At 36.9% G+C, this 26297-nt stretch overlaps 1 protein-coding gene across 2 annotated transcripts in view; it reads right to left on the bottom strand.

Moving 5' to 3' along the window:
- Nucleotides 1–7431: 7431 nt before the first annotated feature.
- The window catches only part of mpp7a (MAGUK p55 scaffold protein 7a), a 146933-nt gene continuing 128067 nt past the window's right edge, over nt 7432–26297 (bottom strand). For both annotated transcript variants that reach the window (XM_051124605.1, XM_051124604.1), the window contains 4 exons: nt 22261–22354; nt 17691–17799; nt 15055–15198; nt 7432–9804 (listed from right to left, as the gene is read on the bottom strand). In XM_051124605.1, the coding sequence (XP_050980562.1) occupies nt 9625–9804; nt 15055–15198; nt 17691–17799; nt 22261–22354 (527 nt within the window). In that variant the 3' untranslated portion in view covers nt 7432–9624. The remainder of the gene's footprint in view (nt 9805–15054; nt 15199–17690; nt 17800–22260; nt 22355–26297) is intronic.

Below are 26297 nucleotides of genomic sequence, written 5' to 3'. Positions count from 1 at the left end.
TGTCCTCTCGCCAAATTTGTCGCTACCACAACACAGTAATATATAATTTAATAAGAAGGGATACATTTACCTACTAAGATTTTGCTTGCACCTACCTTGTAAATATATTTTTTGCCACTTAATTAAAACGTTTTTAGAAGTAAATCAATAACAATTACAATTTTAACAATATTTTAAGTGTGATTTTTTTGTATTCTGAATCCAATTTTCCTTCGTAAAAGGCAAACGTTGATCATACAGATTTCAAAGTTAGAATTCATTAGTTTAAATATACATTGAACCAAACGCTACACTGTAAAAAACAATTTGTTGAGTCAAGTTAAAATAATTTGTAACCTGGCTGCCTTAAAATTTTAAGTTCAGTCAACTCAAAAACAGTTTATTAAACCGGAAATGTTAAATTACACTACATGACAATTTAGATATTTAAGTTGAATGAACTTAAAATTTTAAGGCAGCTTACTTACCCATCTGTTAAGTTTAGCAAACACAAATATCTAAGTCGTAACTTAGTACAACTTAACATTTCAAGTTGACTAAACTTATTTTAGCTGACTGAACTTAAAATTTTAAGGCAGCAGGGTAACACATTATTTTAAGATGACTCAACAAATTGTGTTTTTTTATTTTTTACAGTGTACCATAACATCATAGTTGGTAAATCAATATATTTTATTTTTGACAAAACATCCCATGCTTTGGTTGAAAATGCACATTTTCGGTAGTGACAGTAATGTTTTGGTAGTGACCACATTACATTACAAAATTTTAACACATCTTACACATATTAAGATACTAAAAAAATTGTATAAGTGCACTACAGTGTTGTTTATTTTAAATAATATTGTGGGTTTCAATAGATAATAGAAGGATCTTAGTAAACATCTACGTAAGATTTGAATACTTAAATCCTTTTTAAATGCGTTTTTTGGTTGTGGGACAGCAGTGTGCGCTAATTCTATAGAATAACCCATATAAAACTTTGGTGCCACTGGGTGCATGAGTTTTTCTCAAAAAACATACGTCACACATTAGTTTGTTTGATGGACACGTCATGAACATGGCCTTGAGACATAAAGACGCTCATTTCTCCTCCTCCTGAGAGCGTCTCGCTTACATGCTGCACAAGCTTTCCTAATGAAACAGACCATCATTCATCCACACCGTTCGCACGGTTTAACTAAAACCGAAAAGCCAAGCGTGGCACCATCACAAGAGCCCTGGGAACTCTTAGAGAATCCTGAGAACCTCTGACACATGGAGAAAACAAACAAAAATGAAGGTAACGGAATTAATCTTTCTATAAACACCAAATGAATAGAGAACAGACAAACTGAGAGGGGCTGCTGGACTTTTCACCCCAGGATCTGACTCGAAAAGATCAGGAGGTGTGCTAAGTGAGCAAGGCATCAAAATGTTTTCAACACAATGGCCACAGCCTTAGACAGACAAGTGCTAAGGCGCGGCGGCACCAGTGCTGATTAAGTTTAAAGTAGACGGTCTGTCTTTTCCCCCTCCGGCCCGACTCGCTCTCTCATTTCCTCATTTTACTCCTGCCAAACCTGCTGAGCTCCGTCATGGCTGTAAGTGGCACTGGCTTTCTGACAAGCCTGTTGCGACAAAGATGGTAATCAGAGCAGGTTGGTATAATGGTCTCTACCTGACACATACAAACACATCCTTATTACTATTACAACAGTATTACAGCATCTCAACATTCCCATACTTCACCAGATCAGCGGCCCTGTGACACACTTCCTGTATTTGACAGTCTAAAGGAAAAGGAGTGTGGGGAAATGGATGGAAAAGAGAGTAAAGACGTACTCAAGCATGTTTTAACACTGACATTATGTGCTTTTTCCTTGTTCTAAGTCCAGCTTTTTTTCTTGTTCTTACCTTTATTCTTAATTCAGGGACCAAAAAAAAAAAGAAAGAAAAAAAAAAAAAAAAAAAACTCATTTAAATTGTAAGTTGAATGGAATAGTTCAAATCTTCTTTTATGCTTTACAGAATAAAGTTGTACAGACATGGAATGATGAGAAGGCGAGTAAACTACAGGAATGTCTTATTTTTTTGTGAAAAATTACCTTTTTCTTCAGCGAGTTGTTAACTGAACCTAGTCATTGAACTTGAAAACTAAATCAGCCTGATTCATGAACATTCAGACCCATTTTGTGAATCTGGTGATGTTATAAATGCTCTGAAATAATTTTTAAAGTTATCAATCTATTCGTTATTTGTAGCATGCCAGCCACCCAATAACCACAACAAGTGTTTTGTTAAAACAAATCATATCCTTTAAATTCTGTCAATTTTTTCACAAAATACAAATATGTTTTCCCGCTCTTTAATGTGGCACGAGATCATTCGCCACAGTTGAAACTGCGTAAATGAATCATCTTTTTCTCTTTTTTAGTTACAGCACAAAATAAACAACAATGAATATCAGAAGACATGTTAAAAAAACGTAATAAAACAAATGTCTCATGTAGCCTAAACGATCAACCAGTGTTTTAAAAATTGTCAAGAAAACAGCTTGTAAATAGTCAGAACAGTTCTAATATATACCTCAGAAGCTTCACCAATATAACTTTGCTAACATTAATTATTTTAATTAGTCAGTTAAACTCAATATTCTGTGTACAATTGTTTAATTGAGTCATTCTGATATGGCGACCCGCTCTCTCTTGTTTCATACGCAGCTGCTGTCATTTTGCGACGATTGTAATGAATTGTAAGACAACTGGTAAGATCTTAAAACCATTGTTAAATGTTGTTATCGCCATAATTATACATTTGCTGAAATGCAGTCTATAGCTTGAACTTAACACCTGCAGGCAACTGCTTTCTTCACAGAAGCTTTGCGTTCAAATATTTAAACTCACATCAATATTTCGTGTCTAATTATTTAGTATTTCTTTGGTATGGTTACCACAAGACGTTGTTCGTATGTTGTATTTCAAGACATTCGTTGACATTCAGGTTTTTGTTCTTAAAATACTCGTGTGTAGGACTAATTTCCTATCTCATCAGTTGCTAATTTCAAAACGTCATTTTAGACCGAACAATTGAGACTTGATGCAGTTATAAGTGATTAACGTTACACACACACACACACACACACATAGAGAGAGAGAGATTGCGTGTGTGAATTAGGCTGTTCGATTCCGAAAATTTTGGAATCGATTCCTCAGTTTTTTTTTTTTTTAGATGGGAGGAACCTATTTCGTCATGACTGTAGGATATAAAGGTCTTAGAAAGTATTCTTATCATAATATAAAGCTTTATTTATTCTAAATAAAGACCCTCGATCAGTCATGATCTATTCTGTCGTGCAGCGCTCAAAACTGTGGACAAAATAAGGCAGTTCCACCGTAAAATAACTTCGGAATCGTTTTCGAACTGGTTCATTAAAACATCTATCCGAAAGAACCTTTTCGTGGAAACAAATCAGCCTTCTAATCACTATTGGCGAGAGCAAGCCTGCATCCTCAAACTTAAGACGAGCTCAATACCGATTCTTTTCATTCAGCTTGGTTTCGTGAATCGATGTTCAGCGACGTTTGAAGACAGCAGCCGAGATATGCAGCCTTTCGTTTTAAAGGCGCCCACAGATAAGCTTTGTTCAACTGAAAACGGCCCTAAATGGGGAGTCGATTCCCCTTGATGGGGAACGCCTCGGTATCGATTCTATTTGGAGTGAATTACCTGAGTGCGTCTATCAATAGTTAGGTAGCAGCGTATCTACTAGTAGGGAAACTAGTTAAACTGTAAGTTTAACTTCTTCGTGAATTACCTCGCTTGTGAGAAATGTCATGTAGCTTTTAAATTGCTAGACTATTTTGATTAAAATCAGCACTGTGCGGTTGTGCATTTCCGTGTGTGTCCGTTCTATATCACTGAACAGTCCACAGCAGTCCAGTCCGTGGAAGATTTGTTTTTGTATTCTGTCTACTAACGTTATATTTTAAAGTTTATATAAACATGCACTAAAGTTTTAGGATGCTGCATCATCTTGCTGGATTTTAATTGTGAGTTTGAAGTGTTTAAATCAAGACAACAACACAAGAATCATTCGGTTTCAGCTGAGTTTATTGCATTTCATTGAATATCATTTGATGTATTTTGAACTATGTGCTAATTTATTTTCCTCATTACTTTGAATATGTATTTGTTTTCTATCTACTCATAAATATGGTTTATAGCAGATGTTAACAGTGATTAACAACCATTACTAATGAAGGACGGGGTCGGGTGGGGTTGCTATAAACCATTAAAGCTTATTTGGTTAGAGAGAATAACCACCCCGACCTCCTGTTGTCGATCACTGTGTCACACCCCCCACCACACACAACACACTACACCACACCGGTCATTTACGACTCTACACGGCCCCCCCTGCACACCTACAGACTACCACAACCCGGCAGGGGGGGGGCAACTAATCAGACTTCACCTGCTTTTACATTCCGCAGGAGGTCTGCACGTGAAGCTGGGCGCAAACTCGTTCGGTCAGCAGGTAAAGTACCGAGTTACTACAGAGAAACGTGTCCGTAACCTCGCAAAGAGAACAGGTACATCAACCGCTGAACAACAACTTTGAACTTACCAAGATTCTTTTAGAACGTTTCTTTCCAGATTGCTCTTTATGACGTCATATTAAGTCCTCTCCGAAGGCCGAAAAAAACAAAAACAAAACGTAATGTCTCCCATTTAGGTTATAAATACCAGAACACTTGCACACCTTGTTTATTTTTGTTTAAAAGTAATAAATTCCTTTTTTAAATATATATATATATATATATATATATATATATATATTCACAATATATAAACAACAAGGACACTGTGGATGAATTTGGCCAAAGAAAGGCCAAGAGAATTAAATTCATTACAGCTAAAATGTTAGTGTTTTTTCTTTCTGTCTTTTTGCGTTTTGGGGTGCTGTGCCAAGAGTGTTTGCATTAAGATGTAATAGTACTGTAAATATGGCAGCGATTTAGTGTCTTAATATCTTTAGAATAAGTCAACATTACGAGATTAAAGCTGTGTCATATTACTCCAAAAAGGTCAGCGGCGGTTAAATATTTCATTAGCCAACCAAACACAAAGCTTCCACGAAGAAAAATGTTCTTAGCAAGCGAATAGTGCCGATTGCTTTTACCCAGATGAGCCTGTGTTATTAGTTTTTACCGGTTGTTAGCGCAAATTATGACATGGCTACACTGAATACTCGATTCTGATTGGTCAGTCACCACATTCCGAGCAGTGTTGGGAAGGTTACTTTGGAAATGTAATAGGTTACAGATTACAAGTTACTCTCTTTAAAATGTAATAAGTAGTGTAACTTTTTAATTACTTTATTGAAGTAATGTAACTTATTACATTTAATTACTTTTTGATTACTTTTATATTTCTAATATTTTCAACTGTTAATCATCTTGAAACATTTAAACCAGGCAGAGTGAACCGTACAGTAGCACACAACACAATTATCCCACATATTACACAGCTGCTTGCCACCAAAGTAAACAATTACACACAAAACACTGGTCTGAGTGGAAATATTTGAACGCAAACTTCCAAGAAGAAATCAGTTGCTACCAAGCGGCAAATTGACAGAATTAAGAAATTGTACACATAATACTAAATTGAGTTTTAATATTTTATTAGCTAACCAAACGCAAAGCTTCCACCAAGGAAAAACTGTCAAGCGTATCATGCCGACTTAAATTGCCCAAATGAGTCGATTAGCTTTTACCAGTTGTTATCTGGGAATAACATACCTTGGAATGTCATGACTGACCAACCAGAATCAAGCATTTCACAGAGCCGTGTAATACTTTAATTTAAAGCACAGCCACCACAAATTCAGACCTAACAGCTCTTATTTACTTTAAGATCATTTTGAGGTTAAATACAGATTTGAAATCATAACAAGAAATAGTTTAAAAGCTATTTCACTGGTTTTGAAATCAAATGTTTGCATAGTTATGACAGGAAACACTGGCATCTAACAATGCCTTAGAGAAAAACTTATTTTTAAAAATAAAGCATATGCATAAACCCAAATAGGAATAAACATGTGTCCTATTCTGTGTCCTAAACTCCTGAAACATTGCTGTCTCATTTTAAAGCAGTCAATGCAATTTATGAAAGAAGTTAATTAAATCTGTATGTGGGTGTGTATGTAAAAAAAATCAGATGTAACCCCCTTTGTAATCATTAATATTTTCAAAAGTAACTGTAATTTAATTACACATTTTTTTCAGTAACTGTAACTAATTACAATTACATTTATTTTGTAATTAAATTACGTAATTCCGTTACATGTAACTAGTTACTCCCCAACACTGATTCCGAGGTATGTTATTATACCTTAATAACAACAGGTTACAACACTTTTTTCTTTGTGGAAGCTTTGCGTTTGGTTGGCTAATAAAATAATACTCAAATCAATATTCGGTGTGCAGTTATTTAATTATGTAATCCTAGTGTCACAGACCCACTCTCTTTTTTCATACAAATGCAGCTGCTGCTATTTTGTGACAATTGTAATGGATTGCAAGATAACTAACAGCTTAGTAGAAGTTTATTCCATGTCTAAATATTTAGTTTTGTGGCAAGTAGCCATGTAATAAGCAGGATAATGTACATCCAGCCAGTTGTTATTGCAAAATAAAGCCCTTCGGTTTTATGCAACAGCCCCCGCTTCTGTGATAACAACCGACTGGCTGTACATTATCTCTTACATAACATAACTCAGTACATGGTGATTGACCAATCAGAATTGAGTATTCCATGTAGCTGTGTAATAATAGAAAATAATGTACAGCCAAGGTGTAACTCCACCTCAGGTGTGCATTATTGTCTAATAATTCAACAGCCTGTCGTCAATTATTCCTTACTCATGGTCATTTTGGAGCCAAGATAAACTTTCTCCTTTTGTGTTCCACAGAAGAAAGTGAATAATTTGGGTGACCTCTCTCTTTGCTAATACTAAGAACAAGGGGAAAACAGAAATTAGCGACACATGAAGTGAGCTTGAAAACACTGTTACCTCTGGCCAGCTACACTCAAACCCTGTTCATCTTCTTGTCTCATGTCATCCATCCCTTTCATCAGTCCTTCTCAATCACCTCACTATCAGCCCTGAGCAGCAGCAGCAGGACTGTGTGATGGAGAGGGAGCTGGAGGATTATGGGTCGCTGTGTTGGCTGCTGGTTTGTTTTGGCATTTCATCAGACAGTGAGATCTCAGTAGCGAGCGAGTCTTGAGCGATGAGTCTGTCCCACTGGCCCTTTGCGTCTGAAGACCTGCAAAAACTGACGTGAATGAACTATTGAAGGAAACACTGGTTATTAATTACAGGAAAAGGAACAAAAACACCTCTCTCTTCACAACCCTGTTGAATGAAAAGTGTACAGAACATAACTGATTGACATATTTAATGTCCATTTGGAGGAGGAGATGATTTATAACAGCACAGGTTGTAAACTCATAAGCATCAACAGAATAAAACAGGTACATGAACTTGTTCAGATGAGGCTTTCACTTGGCAGAGAAAAGACAATGGGTATACAGTAGAGGTATGTTATTAAAATACAGGATTTGATATTCACTTTGCATATTTCATTTAAGACTTTGAAGCTTGAGAAGAGTTTAGAATCTGGTTTGTATAGATATAAAAAGACAGGCATAAATGAAAAACAAGGCAAGGACAAATGTCAAAGGTCAGTGCACCTTGATTTTGATTGTATTTATGTGGACTGTATGACTAAATTAAACAGTACAAAGAGAGAGATTGACACTGCTTGATTGTGATAAAAGAACAAAATGATAACAAAAACATGCATGTATTTAGTGAAATATTTTATCCCTTTAATGTCTGAAAAGACCTTACTTATTTCACCCAATAAATCAAGATTCTATCAACATTTACGCACCCTCATGTTACTAGTGATGCATCAAAATGATTTTAACAATAACACCAAAAAACAAAATTAAATTTGTCATTTAGCCGAAAACTGAAAATAAACTTTGGGTAATTAAATTTGGAGGTGTAATGTTCTCAGATGCTAATTAAAACAGTCATAGTCTTAGGCAATGAGCTCTTGATATTTCAAACAAATTTTACATTCTGCTACTTTAGCTTTACTTTTTCTCACACTGAAATGCATCCAAACTGCTGACATGTTTATTCTGTTGTACTTTTCCCACATTATGTGCACAAAATAAACGGTCAAATTGCATCGTCTGAGAAGCGCTAATTAAATGTCATCATTTCTATCAAAACTATTTAGGCTGGAAATGACTTTTTCCCCATTTCAGCCAAATATCTTGGGTTGCAGAAATTTCAGAGCATCACCAGTGTTAAAAAAAATCGGTATGACATTCTATCTTCCTATGTACAAGTTACGCAACTTAAGTTGAATGGGGACTGTTGAGCACCAAGAATAATAAAGTACCATTTAAGTTCAAATGACTCATGTTCTATATTCAGAGTCCTCTGAGTTACACAATAGAACTGAATTATGACAGAATTTTCATTTTTGGGTGAACTAATCCTGTCTGAAATGCCTCGTAACATTTGGGGTTACCATTTCACATCAGTTTCAGTGAGATTCAATTGTGGAAGTGCTGCTGTTAGGCTTCCAAGACTTGATCAGCCCAGACTATCTATCCCCTCTATTCCCCTCATATGTTCTTTCCAAATGCCTGCCCTCAACATCAGCTAGTCCTCATGGAAGGAAAAGGGGATAGAGAAAAACAGAGAGACAAAACTGAATAAAAGAAGTCAGATTTTGCACACATCGGGTTACACTGTACACTAATAAAAGCTCTGTCTACAGGGACCCTGAGGCTTTGATCAGCCATGAGAATGCACTAAAAGGCTAAAAAAATCCTCACAGCTCTGATTTTAATTTAAAAATCTCAACAGGGAATGGGCTAAAAAAGTAAAAGTCCAAAAAAATATCAAAATATATTAATTTTCTATTAAATAACAATCACTTTGGGCCCACTGAACATTACATGATGCCCCCCCTATATGTATGTATATATATATATATATATATATATATATATATATATATATATATATATATATATATATATATATATATATATATATATATATGGTTAACGCTGTGCCGATTAAACTAGCTGCAGAGTAATAGGCCAGTGGAGTACAGTGCGCTAAATTCCGAAATACAAAAATGTGTACTTTGAGAACAGAAAAATAATAATCATCCCTTTGGTTTCTATAAACTAATGTTAAAAATACACCAAGGAGTGGTCAACACCACCAGACCACTTGATTGGCAGTCTGAAACACTCTCTCAGCGGCGGCGCTCTCTAAACAATCAGACGTTTGCTGCGAGTGCAGCTACACCCGTTCAGCTATATCCGCCACGACAGAACACAAACAAACCTACACGCTTCCACTTTAGTCTCCAAGATATAGATAAACCACTTTCAGATTTGTTAAGACAACTAGAATATTTTCCCTGTCACCATCTACAGCCAAAAATAAAAGCATTCACAGTTCCTCAAGTCCTTCCCTTAGTTTTCCCCGTCCCAAATTTGACGCCTTGTTCCCTTTGTCCTGTTTTGTGCCGCCACTCAGGAATGAGTCCAGCTGATAGGCACCCAGTGAGCTTCCGTCTCCACTTTCCTGAGCGCCTGTTTGAGCTCGTTGAAGGCAATCGTGAGGTCGTCGTTCACAATGACCTTTTCAAAAAGGTAACCGTACTGGTTTTCCATCATCTGAGCCATGCTGATCATCTCCTGGAAGTCCTCGTCCTAAACAACAAACACAAAAGTTATTTTTAAAGACATGCCCCGAAAAAAGTCCAGAGAACACACTTTCCCACAGTATTCCGAAAACCAGCTTCCAAAAAGGACTTTCATAGATGCCCTCAACATCGACTTAATTAAAAACTATTGTAAACTGTTGTAAACTGTTTTGTTTACAATAAAACTGCTTTAGAAGCAGAAATGCAAAAATATCAACATGTGATAAAAGATAAAACTATAAACTGATATTTAATGTTCTACAGAGGTGGTGCACAGTTACAGTTATAGTTTGAGGTCTGGATCTCCAGTGGTTTCGATCACAGGAACAGTGGAGTGAATAAACAGACCGCAGTTTTATACCCTGGCATGTTACACATTGGTGCTTAAAAGCCCAACAAAATGATCAACAGTCATTATTCATTAAATATTTTTACTGTTCAAAACAAGCTGATAAAATAAGTACTCATGACATCGCCGTTTTGGTACAGCCTAGTTAAGGAGTTTCTAACATTGCCTTTGACCTGCCTAGGCTTGTGGGTCCTAAATAAGTGTTTATGTGGGCAATCCTGGCATTTGGTGCCACGCTCAGAGAACATGGCAGGGTTTGAGTGGCTTTACCAATATAGACTCCGCTTTTACAACACATAAACACAGGACCCATACTGAGAGCGATATGACGCTATAAAACATATTGCCACTTTAAATCAGAAGCTTTTGGCCAGATTTAAAGAGTTTTAAATTGCACTCAGAAGCTATTAGGCACATAGTAAGTATGGAAATGTTGGAATTTGGCGTTACAACCGTACAGACAGCGGCAAGTTTAGCGAAGCCATGGCGTACGGCCATTGTTAGACGGCGACTTCCCATCTCTCCCTGTTGTTCTTTCTTGATCAAGAGTTGAGATGTAGTCAACATTTCTGTTTCATTTGGGTCACAGAGCTGCTGGCGTTCCGAAAATTACAGCAGTCTCGAGATCTGACAGTTATTGGCAGAACGCATCAGCAGTCGCAGTTCATTGACTTAGTCATGGCTTTAATAAAGCTCTGGTTCAACGTGGTGGATTAGCTTGTGTTTGGCCTAAATAGTCAAAGGTTTGGCCCAAGGTCTGAATGTATTTTTTCTTCACTCTGTCATCAAATAAAAACCTCATGCTAATTGAGGTATAACAGATGTTGTGCCTCCAGGGGAGCGTTATTACCAAATCTGATCAGTTTCAAGGGTTTAAATCTATTTTTCCTCTGCATTTCTTTCCGATTGTTTATTTCCCAAAGGCCCGAATGCAGTCTCTTACTCAACATACAGGTTTTCCCTCCTCAAAAGCCGAAGTATTTCCTTCAGTACTGAGCTGCTGTAAGGTCTGCTTATCTCTCAATCCTTGCCGGAAAATCGATTTTTATTGGATCATATAAAGTGCACCTGCCCTTATCATTAAACCAGCTCAAAAAGGACATCTCTGGGTCGTCAAAAGGTCCCTGTTTTTATATTCCCAAAGTAAAGGCACTTCATCTGTGGACTGGGCTGACTTTCACTGAGCAGAGGACAAAAAAAGAAAAAAACGAAAGAAAAAAGAAAAACATCCTCCAATTTTAGTTTATGTTTCCATTCCTCATTACGGTGATTTAATGCCAGACGACGAAAGCCTCTGCTCTTCCACCTCTGATGACATTTTTATAAAAAGAGAATGACTGATATTTTGATCTTTTACACATTATTGTTATACAAGCGATACTAAAAGGGAGAACAATAGAGCGGACGACTGGATTCACAGAAACAAAGGGATGCCTGTTTTCTTGCACAGAGCCGACAGCGCTCAAGTTCATGGCTCTAACAGACGTAGCCTCTCCCTCTGGGAAAGAAATACGGCAAAGTCCTGGATAAAATATGTCTGTGACATTTCATCAAACACAATTTTTCTTACGTACCTATAATAGGCTGAATCTGGGTGCCTTTAACACTGTCAGGCTCTATAATGCATTTTTGCTAAGTTTTGCCAGCTACGAAGGCTTTCTTTTCCCTTTCTAGTACCCACAGTGACCTGTTGAAAGCAGGCAGACGTTGCTGTGGATTGTGTGGACAGCCTTTGGTACAGTTCCTCTTTCAACAAAGATAGCCAGGGCAACATTCCCACTGACAAAGGCATAATCCTTGAGCTTTTGGGGAATTTAAAACTTTGGGGAGTATGGTGTGGTCTAATCACACACTCAGTGCTTTGAATTAATGTGACCAGCCTCTATTCAGTTTCAAAGTTGTTGAAATAAGCATAAAGAAATATGCTTCTAGTATAAATTGGTGAGCATGTGTATTAGGGCTGCACAAATATATCAAAATAAAATGGATATTGGCATGGGCGACGTTTAACTCTTGAGTCAGGAGGGACAAGAAAAAAGCAAAAGTAAAATCTTTTTTAAGATGTAAGCATCAAAACAGTTCCCTACTGTACTGCAACCTTAAAGAGATGACCAGTGTTTACTAAAATGTGCACTAGCTTTAACTAGCTGCTGATTTGAGCATCAGTTAACGGACTTTGTGCACACTTGTGTCTTCTTCACGTCACTTGAAATGTGTCCGTTTTTAATCGTTGTTACCAAAGGTGAGACGCATAAAGAAAAAATAAACAATCAGTTGTAGGACTATATTCTGTCATAAATTGCATACCATCATTCCTGAACCTTCTACTCTCCGTTACTGGAAATGAAATTACTGGTTGATACGTCCCGATCTCAGTAAAGTTGACACACTTTTGGTCTGTGAACTAGATCTCGCTCAGGATGCACTCTGTCTATGGAAGTCTGGCAAGAACCGATTCCTAAATTAAATCACTGAGGCTGCTCACACATATATTTTTTTGTCCCATCCACTCCTTTGGTTATCGCTGTGTCAATCACTGCTATTTCGAGAGTAAATCCAACATATATAATGTCATGGATGTCATTCCCGAAACTTTGCAGTGTCAATATGTCCGAAAAACGAAAGTTTCATACTAATTCTGAATGGATTTTAGCTTACAAAAGTCCCTTTATTATTACTAAAAAGTATCACTCATCTTAGTTCATCACAATCTCACAAAGTTCTGTTATAATCAATGAAACACTCTAAATTACACAAGAAATCTCTTATTTACATTGAATTCCGAGATATAAACTCACAATTTTAAGTTAAACGTCAAAACTGTAAGATAAAAACTTGCAATTGTGAATTATAAAGTCAGTAATGCAAGATATGAAGAGTTTAGCCCCTAAATCCATCTGACATATTTCTTTAAAATTAGCATTTCTTTCTGGGTACTTTGTATAGTTTTCTATGTAAGTACTGGTACTTCTGACTGGGCTGAGGCTGGAATTTAGCGGGTTTTAAGTAAAAGTATTTGATGGACGTATACTATGTGTCAGGAGCATTCACTCAGTATCATTATCTCATTTTTGCCCGAGATGGCATTTAGCTGGTTTTGCATCTGAACTCTTCATATACACTCACAAATCAGACTTTTTTCTCAGAATTGCGTTACATAAACTCAAAATTGCAAATTACGCAATTTATATCTCGTAAGTCTGACTTTATAACACACAATTGAATTAAAATGATTTAATTCAAAATTTATTAAAAATTGTGAGAACATTTTTCCCCCTTAAAATTAGAATTTATAACTCACAATTGCGAGTTTATATCTCACAATTCTGACTTTAAGAATTGCGAAATATAAACTCACAATTCTAGGAAATGAAGTCAAAACATAACATAACAGAATTGAGACCTGACTTTATTCTCAGAATTGCGAGATATAAACTCAACTATGAGTTATAAAGTCAGAATCATGCGATATAAACTCACAATTCCGAGAAATGAAATCAGAATTGTGTTATGTAAGCTCGCAATTGCGAGTTATACAGTCTGCGAGACAAACTCATACTTCTAATTCTTAGAAATAAAGTTGCAATTCTGAGAAATAAAGTCAGAATTGAGAGATATAAACTCGCAATTCTGACTTTTTTCTGAGAATTGTGACTTTCTGAGAATTGAGAGTTTTTGTCTCGCAATTCTGACTTTATAACAAGTAGTTGCGAGTTATGTCAAAATTGTGACATGTAAACTCAATTGTGAGTTTCTATCTCACAATTCTGAGAAAAAAGTCAGAGTTGTGAGATGAAAAGTAGCAATTACTTTTTTTTTTATTCAGTGGTGGAAATGGGCTTCCATAGCTATAAGATTATTCACGAGAGTGCAAAATTTACATCGGTGACTGACTAACAACATGGGGAAATTCCTGTAATTCTTTATCTTAATATACATTTATATCAGTTCTTTATATCAATATTGAAATACAGCTGCAGGTTTTAATATTGTGCAGCCCTATTGTGTATCACACTGCAGCCTAGATGAGCTCTGTGGGTGCACATGCCTCTGGAATCATTAATGTTTTAGCAGCTTCTATGAAATGATAATGAATAAACCAACCGAAAATGCTATGTGAAAATGATTACCATTCAGTTGAATCATCAAGGAATTCCTGTGCAAAACTGCCATGAGCTACTGTTGGCGATCTGTGCTTTTGTGAAAGATGGAAAAAAGAGTACGTATTGCATTTAGACACTTGTTGGGTCAATAGGTTGACAGGTGAGCACATGTTTGGAGCTCCTAACCGCATTTGACATAGAACGTCTCGGCGGTAACGATCGGCATCAAGCCATCTCGGCGTGTGGTGGAGTCGGGTTCCTGGGGTCACTTATCCTGTAGCAAGCACGCTTGGCCCCGGTGCAGACACACAGCGAGATACACAGGCAAGAGCCGAACTCTGGGAAAGTCATTAGATACCCCGCATATTCACACTATATCGCACACACACATAGCGCAAACTAACAGCAGGACGGGGTAAGGGTCTGGTGTACGTGTTAATTGATAGCATGTGTTTTCTTTGAGTGCAGTCATACAGGTGTAGTGTGAGCTCACGGGTCTCATATCAGGTTGCCGCTCAAGGGACCGGTTACACATAAACACATACACGCACACGAGGTGCACACACACGTGTTTAAGCACTAAACCAGGATGTGTTTGCTAGGTCCAAAAGGAAAATGACTATAATAAATGATGTGAATGTTGCCAGGAAGTGATGAAATCTATTTCTTATTTCACCAAGAACTATGTGAGATAGTGGAACGAAAACTTGAACATGACCTAAAACCCATAATGACCTTAAATGATGAGAGAGAAAAGATGATAGATGAACAGATTGAAGTCGAAGCTGTGTGTAGTGTGCATTACCGAGAAGGGTTTGGACGAGTTCTTATCGTCTTTGCCTGAGATGACTTTTGCGTTCTTCCTGGTCTCTCTCAAGCGCTCGATGGATGGAGGCTTCACAAACACCACATAGGGTTTAAACTCGGCCGTGCGAAGATGCTTTAGTGTCTGATGGGGAGAGAACGTGAAAAAAGTGAGAAAGATAAAGAGAGCAGGGTGAACCGCAGTCATTAAAGCAGCATCACTCATGCCATCATGATTTAGTTTGACACTGATACTTCTGTACGTTATTACTGTTAGTAACAGTTACATTTTGACAGAAAACAGAGCAGCTGATTCACACTGAGCTCAACTGATCTGACTCCATGAGTGAAAATAAAACACTTTGGTCAGACACATTACACTTCAGGTAGTCGAGATCCTGTGGAAATCTTCAAAACAATCAGACCACTAAACTTTACCACATTTTTCGTTTGTAGATTTTTCAACTAACCGAATTAATCATTGGTGTTAAAGCATATTGTAAAGAACTGTAGCATTTTTTTCACCACAGCTGTGATCTAGTTTGGAAAATCACCACAATTTCCACCGTTTTTCTTGCCCTATAATTAAGCAGGCTGTTTTTGCCAATGTACATTTAAAGGGATCATTCATTTCAAATGTAACAAGTCAATGTCATTTTCTGTTCTGAACAAAAGCTAAACGTTCTTTTAAGCTCCAAAATAAAAAAAAGCAACTTAAAATTAAATTTAAAATATAAAAAAAGTACGCCACACTTTTTTGGAGCCATATGATACAGCATACGTTTATTGTTGTTGTATTTAAGATTGAAGCTTCATTCTTCAACTTGGAGAAAATTGCTTAATTTTGTAAATACATAACTGTATATTCTTGAATACTCTTAAAATACGTTTTTCTGTTTCCATCGTGCAAAACAAGTCTGAAATGAGATTGGAGAGCTATGTTGGAGATAAAGATTTGGTAAATTCAGTCTCTTCTTCTTGCAAAGCTATCATAAGGCTTCGTAAGTGTGATGGCCATTGATGGTGTGATTTTGCTAAATCCTCATGGCAGATCCATCACAATAAGGATAATAAAAATATAATGTACTTAAGAACAGTGTATAATATATCTGGCAATTGTGATTTTTTTCTCTCTCAGATTTGCAAGTTTATATCTGGCAAATGTGGCTTTTTTCTCAGAATTGTGAGTTTAAACTCGCAATTGCAAGATACAAACACATTTGCAAGAAAAAAAAAAAAAATTTTGCAATTCTGACTGTTCCAATTGTGAGTTTTTTTCTCAGAATTGTGAGTTTATATCTCACAATTCTGAGAAAAAAAAAATCAATTGCAAGATACAAACACATTTGCAAGAAAAAAAAAAAAATCAATTTTGCAATTCTGACTGTTCCAATTGTGAGTTTATATCATTAACATAAAAACAAAACCGAATCCACCAATTTGTCCGACAAAAAAAATCAGACAGGAGAGTGGATTAATTTCAGTGGACTTAAACTTGAAAAATTGTGCATATTGACATCTTTCTGCAGTTTAAATAAAATACGCTCTTATGTTCACTCATGTTTATTTCATGAGTGCAATTCATTCAACTAAATAAGAAAAGACGATCGGTTTACACGTCAAGTGATCTAATAAGGTGCTACAGTGATCTATCACGACACAAAGAGCCACAAAACGGTATTTATTGTTTGAATTTATTTAAAAAATGACAACATTTTAAAGCTGAGACCTTTATTCATACCAGAAGTAAGCTGCTCTTTCTTTTCTGTCAGCGCGTTGTCAGTTTCGTCATTGCTTCACAATATATTTTTCACTGCATGAGAACATGATGTGTAGTGAGAGTGGCATTGTTTGTCAGACATAACAATAGTAACTAAGGAGGGTGGGTTTTTGCAAAGGGTCAATTGTGAGATATAAACACACAGTTTCGCAATTCTGATTTTATGTCTTGCTACTGTCTTGTCAATCGGGCGATAAAAAGTCCCAGTAACCTTTTACTTTTATTCAGTGGCTGAAACAGGCTTCCAAATCTTTCTCCATTGAAGGTGTATGCACCACTGAAACAAATGGGAATGCTAACAGATATAGGTATTACAAACTTGCCACACTGTGTGAAAAATAGAGAGAGATAAGATATATAGGAAAAAAAGAACTAGAGGTTACACTAAGTACAGATACAGATAACCTTGTCATTGGCTCATTCTCTCTCTCACTACTTCAAGAGAGAAGCCAGGCTCAGACCACCAAGGTAAGATGTCTGAGGCAGAGGTGACGGAGGTCTTTGCTGGCTTCAATGTGGACACTGACAGAGTTCTGCGAAGACTCAACCAACTAAAACATTTTTCCCTACACCACTCTCTCATACTGACACAAAGCCACAGGAAATCTTCAAACGCGTGGCAATTAGTAGAGATAACATTAGATCTCCTGCCCGACCTGAAGACCAAAAGGAAAAAAAATGCAAACTCACAAACACACACACACACCACACTGATCTCAGAAGAGATCCAGGAGGAATAGTGTGGAATGTCACACCTGTGAAAGGGGGGAAAATAAATCTGGAACAGACTGAAGAATGGAGTGACGCAGAGGGAGGTAAAATGGAGAGGTAGAATATGTATCTGAGGAGTTACTCACATGTGGCTGTACGTCTAGAAGGCACACCTTGTTCTTGGACAGGACTGAACGCACAGAGTCGAGGCTCGTCCCATAGTAGTTTCCCTTATACTCTCCGTGTTCGATGAACCTGAGGCATAAAAGGAGGAGCAGGAGATGTAATAGTTTGATGTAATGATTGATGGCTCTAAACGCAAAAGCAAAGGCCGTAAGTCTGTGACCCCACCCAAGAATATAAAGAGAAGCCAATGGACAGGATAATGACAGGAAGCTCATAACCCATTATTTACTCCCAAGCCCGTCCTGATGCTTTCAGTGTAAAACGCCGCTTAGACATGCACGGTGTGTTCTCCATCACTCGCATTCTTCCCCACATGGCGATTCCAGACAGTCTGACACAAGGCTCTTTTATATAATCTTCTATGTTACAGTTTAAATCAGTAACACCTGTTTCCTTGCAGCACAGTCAAGCCTGAATGCCAAAAGCAAGAGTAACTTGACTTCCTGAGAAGACAAAGACAAACAAACACTTTTCCAGTATTTAATCTGCCTCTCGCTCAATCCGATCATCTGAATTTTTTTTTTTCTGATCAGCGTCACAGAACACCAGTGTGTATTTTTAGGACAACCGTATTAGCAAGAAATGTGGAAGAATATGGAAAGCATTCCAGAAGAATGAAAGAGTCTTACGACAGCACTGTGTCGTAATATTCCGTGAATATATGGTTATGCAACACAGGCCACTAAAATTACCACTACTGAAACTGGTGGAATGCTCTTTATATTGTATGTACAGGCTTCTTTATTTTTCCCTCAAGCATCAATTCAAATGTCAACAAGTCTTTGAAGTGAAAACTATAAACACGCTCACACTTTTGGGCCCACGCTGTCTAAAGGCAACCTGTGATTGGGTGATCATTTTTAGAAGCTAACGTGACTCCCTGCCACTCTTCTCCTGTTAGACATGTTTTAAAGGCCTGTGCACTCTTTCATTGAAGGCATTTTGATGGTGAGCTAAGTTGATTTAGTTGGGTGCTAAGAGGTGGTTTGCTGGTGTTAATGTGACATGTAGGGCTTCCAGGAATTCCCAAAGTGATTAAACTTTACTTTGAAGGCAGATGTGCTCAAACAGGACTTTTGTGTCGTGGCATTTGTTGTCATGATGCGGTACATGTTTTGAATAGTGGGGTGGAGGCTGCTTCTGTGGTTTTTGGGTTCATTTAAACGCCGTTTTTAGCCCAGAGTAGGGTTTTCCTTGGGAACACCGATGTGATGTTTGCACACGAGAATGGACATTTTCTTACTGGAAGGCAGAATAATAAACAATGGGTCAAATGCAATTGTCTGGTTTAAAATGTTCTTGGAAATGTACTCTTTCTATTCATATTGGTTTTCATATTGTTTTCAAATATATTTAAATTACTTTCAGGAAGTTTGGTGACTTTAAAATGTCGTGGTGCAATCACTTAAAAAAATAAAGTATTTTCATATGTTGGTTCCACATGATTTTTCCAGAACACTTTCATGCATTGCTTTCATTTGGTTTTCAAAATCATTCATACCATTTTCAAGAAAAGTTCAAAGTTAATGACTTTAAAAATACCAATCAAAATACATTTTCCTTGAATTGTGAACACAGGAGTGTGCAAATCTTTATGATTATGAAATTTTTACAGTGTAAAAATCGTTAACATTATGACAAAAAAATGTACAAATATTTTTCCAGTGTAAACTGTTTTTTTTTTTGTTTATTTAAAAGTAATTTAACAATTTACATAAGCAGATTTGTTAACACACCAACTATGTAATAATGACTTCTTTTTAATGATATTAACTCTTTCCCCAACAAACACTGAATTTTAAGAAGTGAAATGTTGATCCAAGAAGTGGTAAAGGACTGTGCACGCTCAGGGGGTGCTGATGGAAGTGATCTACTGCACCTTTGCTTTGATTATCATACTGAATATGATCCAGATGTAGTATTTGATAAAAACAAAATTTTTAAAATATTAAAGTGTTGATAAAAAAAATGCTTAAAGCTAGAATAAAACTGATTGTTCTTTATCTTGATGTACTGCATGCTCAGATATTCATATAATAAAATATTCTGGGGGCCATGAAATTCTGAAAATGATCAAAAACGCTGATGGGGAAAAAAGATAATATGATATAATAATATATAAATAACTTAATTAATAAAAAATATCAAAATAAATTTTTACTATGGTCGTCAGTTTTTTTTTTTTTTTTTTTCCCAAAGATGTATTTTTGGCCTTTTTGCCTTTATTATGACAGGACAGATCATACAGGACAGGAAGAGAAATGGGAGAGAGAGAAGGGGGGAGGATCAGTAAAGGTCCTCGAGCCGGGATTTGAACTCGGGGCGCCCACAGCACAACGGTGCTAACGGATCTAATACATCGTAAAATAAATTTGCTAATACCCACAAAAGATTATTTAAAGCAATTTTTGTGTCAATTGAGAATGAAGTAGAAATAAATTGTAAATTTAGAAAGAAATATTTTAATTCAACATAAAATTCATTACACAAACATTTTAGCTTTAAACTATGGAACAAAAAAGAAGATAATTTGAGAAACATCTCAGTAGTTTTTGTTCATACATTGAAAGTCATAGTAACCAAAACAGCTTTGTTACCAACAGTCTTCAAAATACCTTCTTTTATGTTCCACAGAAAAAAGGTTTGATATGACATGAGGGTGAGTAAATGATGACACAATGTAATTTTTTGGGGGTGAACTATCCCTTAAATGTCTTTATTATTACTACAATTATTTTAAAATGAAATTATACTCTGAATAAGAAACTAAATCTGCTAGCATGTGGTGGTCTTTATGAGTCATTCATTCATTCGATTCATTCAAATGGCTGATTCAGGAATGAAGTAAATGGCTCTCTTTATGAATGGGCCTTTGAATCATTGGTTCACAAGATTCGTTCAAAATGCGGATTCATTCAGAAACTAAACACCGAGGTGTTGATCATAGACGCACAAAAAATTCTGGTATGGCTTCAAAGTTAATATGTTCTCTGCAAAATTGAGCAAAAACATAATTGTGTTTAAAATGACAATATCAACTTTTTACTTACTGAACTGTTATATAAAATCATATTTAAGCTTGTGATAGATTGGGACAAAATCAGCGTGTCATATTGCTCTTGCCGCCCGTGTGATACTGTGTGATGTGTGATATATATAAATATGAGACAAAACACATACAGGCGCATTTTTTGCACTAATATCTTGAATTTTCATACATAACTGCATTTATGGAGTTGTTGCCCTGCATCACATTTGTCAACTGTAAAATAATTTTTAATAAATGAAAATGAATTTAATATTAGATTACGTACAAGTCTGGGGGCGGGGTCAGCGCATTAACTGCATTAAAATATTTTAGTAAAGTTTATTTTAGTAAAGTTTATTTTTGCTGGAAATTACAATAAAAATACTGATAATATAAGTCTTTGTATTATTGAGTTGCATGTTTAATGTATTTTTAAATATAGTAATCGACACTTCAAGTGCATCAAAAAAAGTGAATAGACAAGAATGGATATTGTTTTGGTTTTAGGACAACTTTGATAAAAGGTTTTGATCCCCTTCAAATGTTGACTACTGTACACGAATAGGTCTGGAGAGGTTAAAAAAAAACTGAAGAGAAAATGCTGACAGAAAAGGAAAAAATTTGTCTTTCCAGCCCTGTCGTAGTCCCTCGTGCCCACCTGCTCGATCTTGCTCGTTCTCTACATTGATAATTGTGGTTTACTCAATTTGATGTTCGTTTCACCACAGAACAAGCCACTGCTTGTTTTTTTCCACCACAAGGCAGTTAAAATGCCCAGTTTGCTGGCGAGGTGACATTCTATACGCGTCCCTGTTGTGCTGTTTTATCCTCTGATGAGGGGCTGGAGAAAAACATCCATCACCAAGCCATCCATACAAATCTGAGCTTACGAACCACTGGGTAAAAGGAGTCTGATCCCCCCTCTTTCGCGCACACACACAGAAACAGACCACCTGTCAACACCCTCTCACTCTCGCTTACAGAGAAGGGATCTGAGCCCACATCATGCTGCTACGCAAGTAGCACACACTAGCACACACACGATTTGCTTAAAAGAAATGGAGTGGAAAAATGAAAGAATAGTGGGCAGCCGAAAGGCAGAACTGGTGAATGTTTGCCATAGCGTCTGAGACAGACGACATCAGTGAAAACTGTTGTGCAGTGTTTTGACTGGGGTGCTGATTTACTTAAGTTCAGTCAGGGCTCTGGACGATGTGTTGAATACTAACTGGCCACGGAGGCTCCGTCTCTCAGATTTATATCTCTCCCACTGTAGAGTGTTTGTGTCAGGGTTACGGCTGACATAATTACAATCCTGAGAATAAAGGAAGCGGTCCACTAAACTTCAATGATTAATACTGACTATTTGATCTCCACGGTAAACTTTCACATCCCCAATCCAAATCACAGCAGAAATGTTCATATGCTCGTTCCAAATAATACACACTAGTGTGTTTCAATCTAAGTGAGACTAAGAAAGATTGTGTTGGCGGGTAACTTACTTGTTGTTCTGAATGTCTGCCTCAAAAAGGTGTTTGGAGATAAAATGATACTCCACTCCATCGCTTTCCTGATGTCGCTTTGATCTAGAGGTGTCTGTGAAAGAGAGAAGCCATTTAAACGTTAGTTTTTTGAGAGTTTTCTCAGATGGTTTTGTGTAATTTTACACTGAAAGGATAGTTCACCCAAAAATGAAAATTCTGTCATTAATTATTCACCCTCGTGTCGTTCCAAACCCGTAAGCCCTTCGTTCATCTTCAGAACACAAATTAAGATATATTTGATGAAATACTAGAGCTTTCTGAAACTGCATAGACAGCAAAGCAACCTTAATTTTAAGAAGCTATGAGAACACTTTTTGTGTGCAAAGGGTGAGTAATTAATGACAGAATTTTCATTTTTGGGTGAACTATCCCTTTAATGATCGAATACAATTCACTACATGAGTTTCCAAACCTGAACAGATTTTAAAACATTAGACATCATGCACTTGCTGACTTTGTAAATGTTGCAGAGAAAAACTGCACTATGTGTTCTAAAATCACCTCATAAAATTGACTTGGCAAGACTGTAAATGGGGCAAAAATCTGGGCAAAAGATGTAACGTATTCCAGCTTTTACAAAACACGGTCACAACTGTAGCACATCCACATAACTGGAGAAATAGAACTCCAGCAAAGCTTCAGAAAACTCATTTCAACACGAATATAATGATATTAGCCCTGGATATCTTAACAAATTGATTGTGATTCACAAGTTAATGATTCAGAACTGTAAAATAATTAAAAGAACTATCTCTAAAGGAAGCACAGGAAGCACTTTACAAATACAGTTTCTCACAGCCACAAAAATAGATATTAAAGTAAAAGCTTAATCATAGGATTTTAAAGGGACAGTTCACCAAAAAGATGAAGTTCACTCATAAGACGATGAAATCTGAGCTTTCTGACCCTGCATAGACAGCAATGCAACTGACATGTTCAAGGCCCAGAAAGGTAGTAAGGACATTGTTAAAATAGTTAATGTGACATCAGTGGTTCAACTGTAATGTTATGAAGCTACAAGAATAACTTTTGTGTGCAAAGAAAACAAAAACAATGACTTTATTCAACAGTTTCTTCTCTTCCGTGTCAGTCATGACAGATCTCAGTATTTTTCAGATCTCAGAATCTTAATTTGTGTTCTGAAGAGGTTTGGAACGACATGATGCTGAGTAAATTAATGATCGAATTTGAATTTTTGGGTGAACTATCCCTCAAACAGTCGATACTAGGATTATTCAAAGAACATGATTACGAAGATTACAATTAATCTGAAAAACAATATTTTTACTCTGCACTAAGTGGCATTAGATACTGTGTCCCTAACTGAAAGACAACACGGTAGATTCCCAGCAGGCCTGCTTAGAGCACTGTGGTGGATTGGTTAACATTAAAGGTGCTTCAAGAAGAACATGTGAAGAAATGTTCATTACAGACATTTCCTTGATTAAAGGGAGTTTCCCCATGGGCACTTTATTTCCCTCTTAATTTTATTTAAAGTAAACGACCTCTCTAAGGTCTGACACCACACCCACCGCGTCTGTCTTGGCTCACCTCACCACAAGGCTTCTAAAGGGCAGTGTGAGTGTAACGCTGCTTGTAAAGCCCCAGGAGCACACTGTACTGCACCAGCACTGAGTTTACTCTGTCCCTCATTAGCCCCATTCCTGCTTTCAGCTGCTTATAAACTCCTGTCTTTAAATCAGTCGGCGCGTGCCAGTCCAGCCAGCACGGCTCCGCCGGGTACAGCCAGGGTCAGAGTTTGCCGTGCGGAAAGACACAGCGGTGTGTTTAACGAGTGTCGAGGAGGTCAAAGGTCACTGTAGAACACACCTCCGACAAATCGTCTGCAAGCCGCCAGCAGCTCCAAAACAAACTATTAAACTTTATCACCATTCCAACTCGCCTTGTTCCAGGTTTTTTCTTTTCCTGCTTTTTTCCTTCTGCTTTTTCAAGGCCCCTACTGAGTGGTCTCTATCGCTCTATCTATTTTCCATGACATGTATGTCATGAAAAATAACATGTCATTAAAAAACAACAAAAATAACAGCAAGAATTAATTAAATTGATCAAAAGTTATGGTAAAAGGTAAAGACATTTATCATTAAAGGGGTCATCAAATGCAAAGTTCACTTCTACATGTTGTTTGAACGTAAATGTGTGTTGGCAGTGTGTATACATCTACCCTATAATGACAAAAATGCACCCAGGGGTTTTGAATTAATCTGTAAAAATAATATCTCCTTTTTCAAATCAAGCCTAATCAGCTTCTTGTCTATGTGTCGACACACCAACAGAGGTCGCTCCCACGATAGTTTGACTGACACGGCCGTCTTACCTTAGACCCGCCCTTAATGTAACAGTCTGTAACAGTCTGATCACCATTGTTTTGATGCCGGAGCAGGGACATAGACAAGAATGGCTCCCAAGCGATTGAGGTGTTGTGTTGCTGGATGTAATAATGAACATAGTGGTTGTCATTTACTCCTGACATCTGAGCTGCTGAAGATGCAGTGGATTACGTTTGTTTGTGAAGGGAATGAGCCTCCTGATCTACATATATCCGTCTATGTTCATGCAAATCATTCGTGATCTAGCTTTACAGCTTTAGCAGAAGTGTGTAAAAGGTTTTTTTTTTTATTAATCTTTGCAATCGTCTTTTTTAATAACGTGCTAGTTCGCAAGTTTAGCGGCTAAACGCGGCTAAAGTAACCAGAGCACGGCTTGTCACTCCGCAGAAGAGAGGGGCAGGGAATGGGTGCTTTTTACATTACCACTGAGAAATTTTAACCAAAGTATGGTATAGACTTTTCATTAAGATCCTAAAGAATCATATCAACTTATGGAAAATGGGCATCCGATGACCCCTTTAATCAAATAAATTAATTAATTAATTAGTTAACAAGAATTAAAATTTCCAGATCATTTACTCACCCCTATGTCACCCAAGATGTTCATGTCTTTCAGTCTTTACTTGAGTGTTCTTTTCTTAAGTTAAAAAGAAATTAAGTTTTTTCTCCATATAGTAGACTTTAATGGGGATCAATAGGCTGAAAGTCCATAATAAGAAAGGGTCTTATCTAGCAAAACGAACTGTCATTTTCTAACAACACTAAAAACGTATATACTTTTGAACCACAAATGCTCATATTGCACTAGCTCTGCGTCTAAGACTTCACGCATTACGTAGTCACGTTGGAGAAAAATCATGTGTTACGCAGGCGGAAGTACCGACCCAGTGTTTACAAAGCTATCGTGCAAAGAAAGTCAAACGCCCCTTTACAAAAAAGGTAAAAACAACTATGTCGGACAATTTTGAAGCTGGAGGAGAAAATGTGATGGACTTTTTCGCCCCTACCCTAACTTTTTGAACCGAAGAACACAGATGTGACCTTTCCAACATCGAAACACAGATAATGACAGGTAAAACTATGTTTTTACTAGCGGACAACTACAATAGATACCGTAATGTTTGTTAAAGTTACTTACTTGACGATGCTGTGTCCTCAAAATGCCTTGAAGGCTCGAATGCAGCCTAGTTTGTGATTTCAGTTTGTGCCCATGAGCATATGCGAGTGAAGTGCAGACGGCAATGCGGGAGAGGTGTGTCTGACTCCGGGCTACTTTTATACTGTTGCCGCGGGTTATTTTTTCAAGTTAGTGGTTAGCGCCTAGCGGTTGTGCTCTATTTAATGCTCTATATGTTCTATTAAATGCTCCATTTAATATTTGTGCTAATAATCCTATTGGTATATTTTGCATGCTAATGACAGGAATCTATCCTTTGACATGATTGGTTACTTAATTTTGTGACGTAGCAAAAAAAGGGCTGTTTCAAACAGCATTTCTGGGACAGCCTTTGGGAAATTACAGTTTTAAGGAGAAAATACACAGCAATGGTGTTGATTAATGGACTGGCACATAGTTTGTCTAAAAGCATATTAAAAACACCACACAGACAAATAAACAACATAAAAATCTTGATTTTCACTACACTT

The sequence above is a fragment of the Labeo rohita genome, chromosome 12, assembly GCF_022985175.1.
Source record: "Labeo rohita strain BAU-BD-2019 chromosome 12, IGBB_LRoh.1.0, whole genome shotgun sequence".
NCBI lineage: Eukaryota > Metazoa > Chordata > Actinopteri > Cypriniformes > Cyprinidae > Labeo > Labeo rohita.
This window is presented reverse-complemented; position numbering and strand designations above follow the sequence as displayed.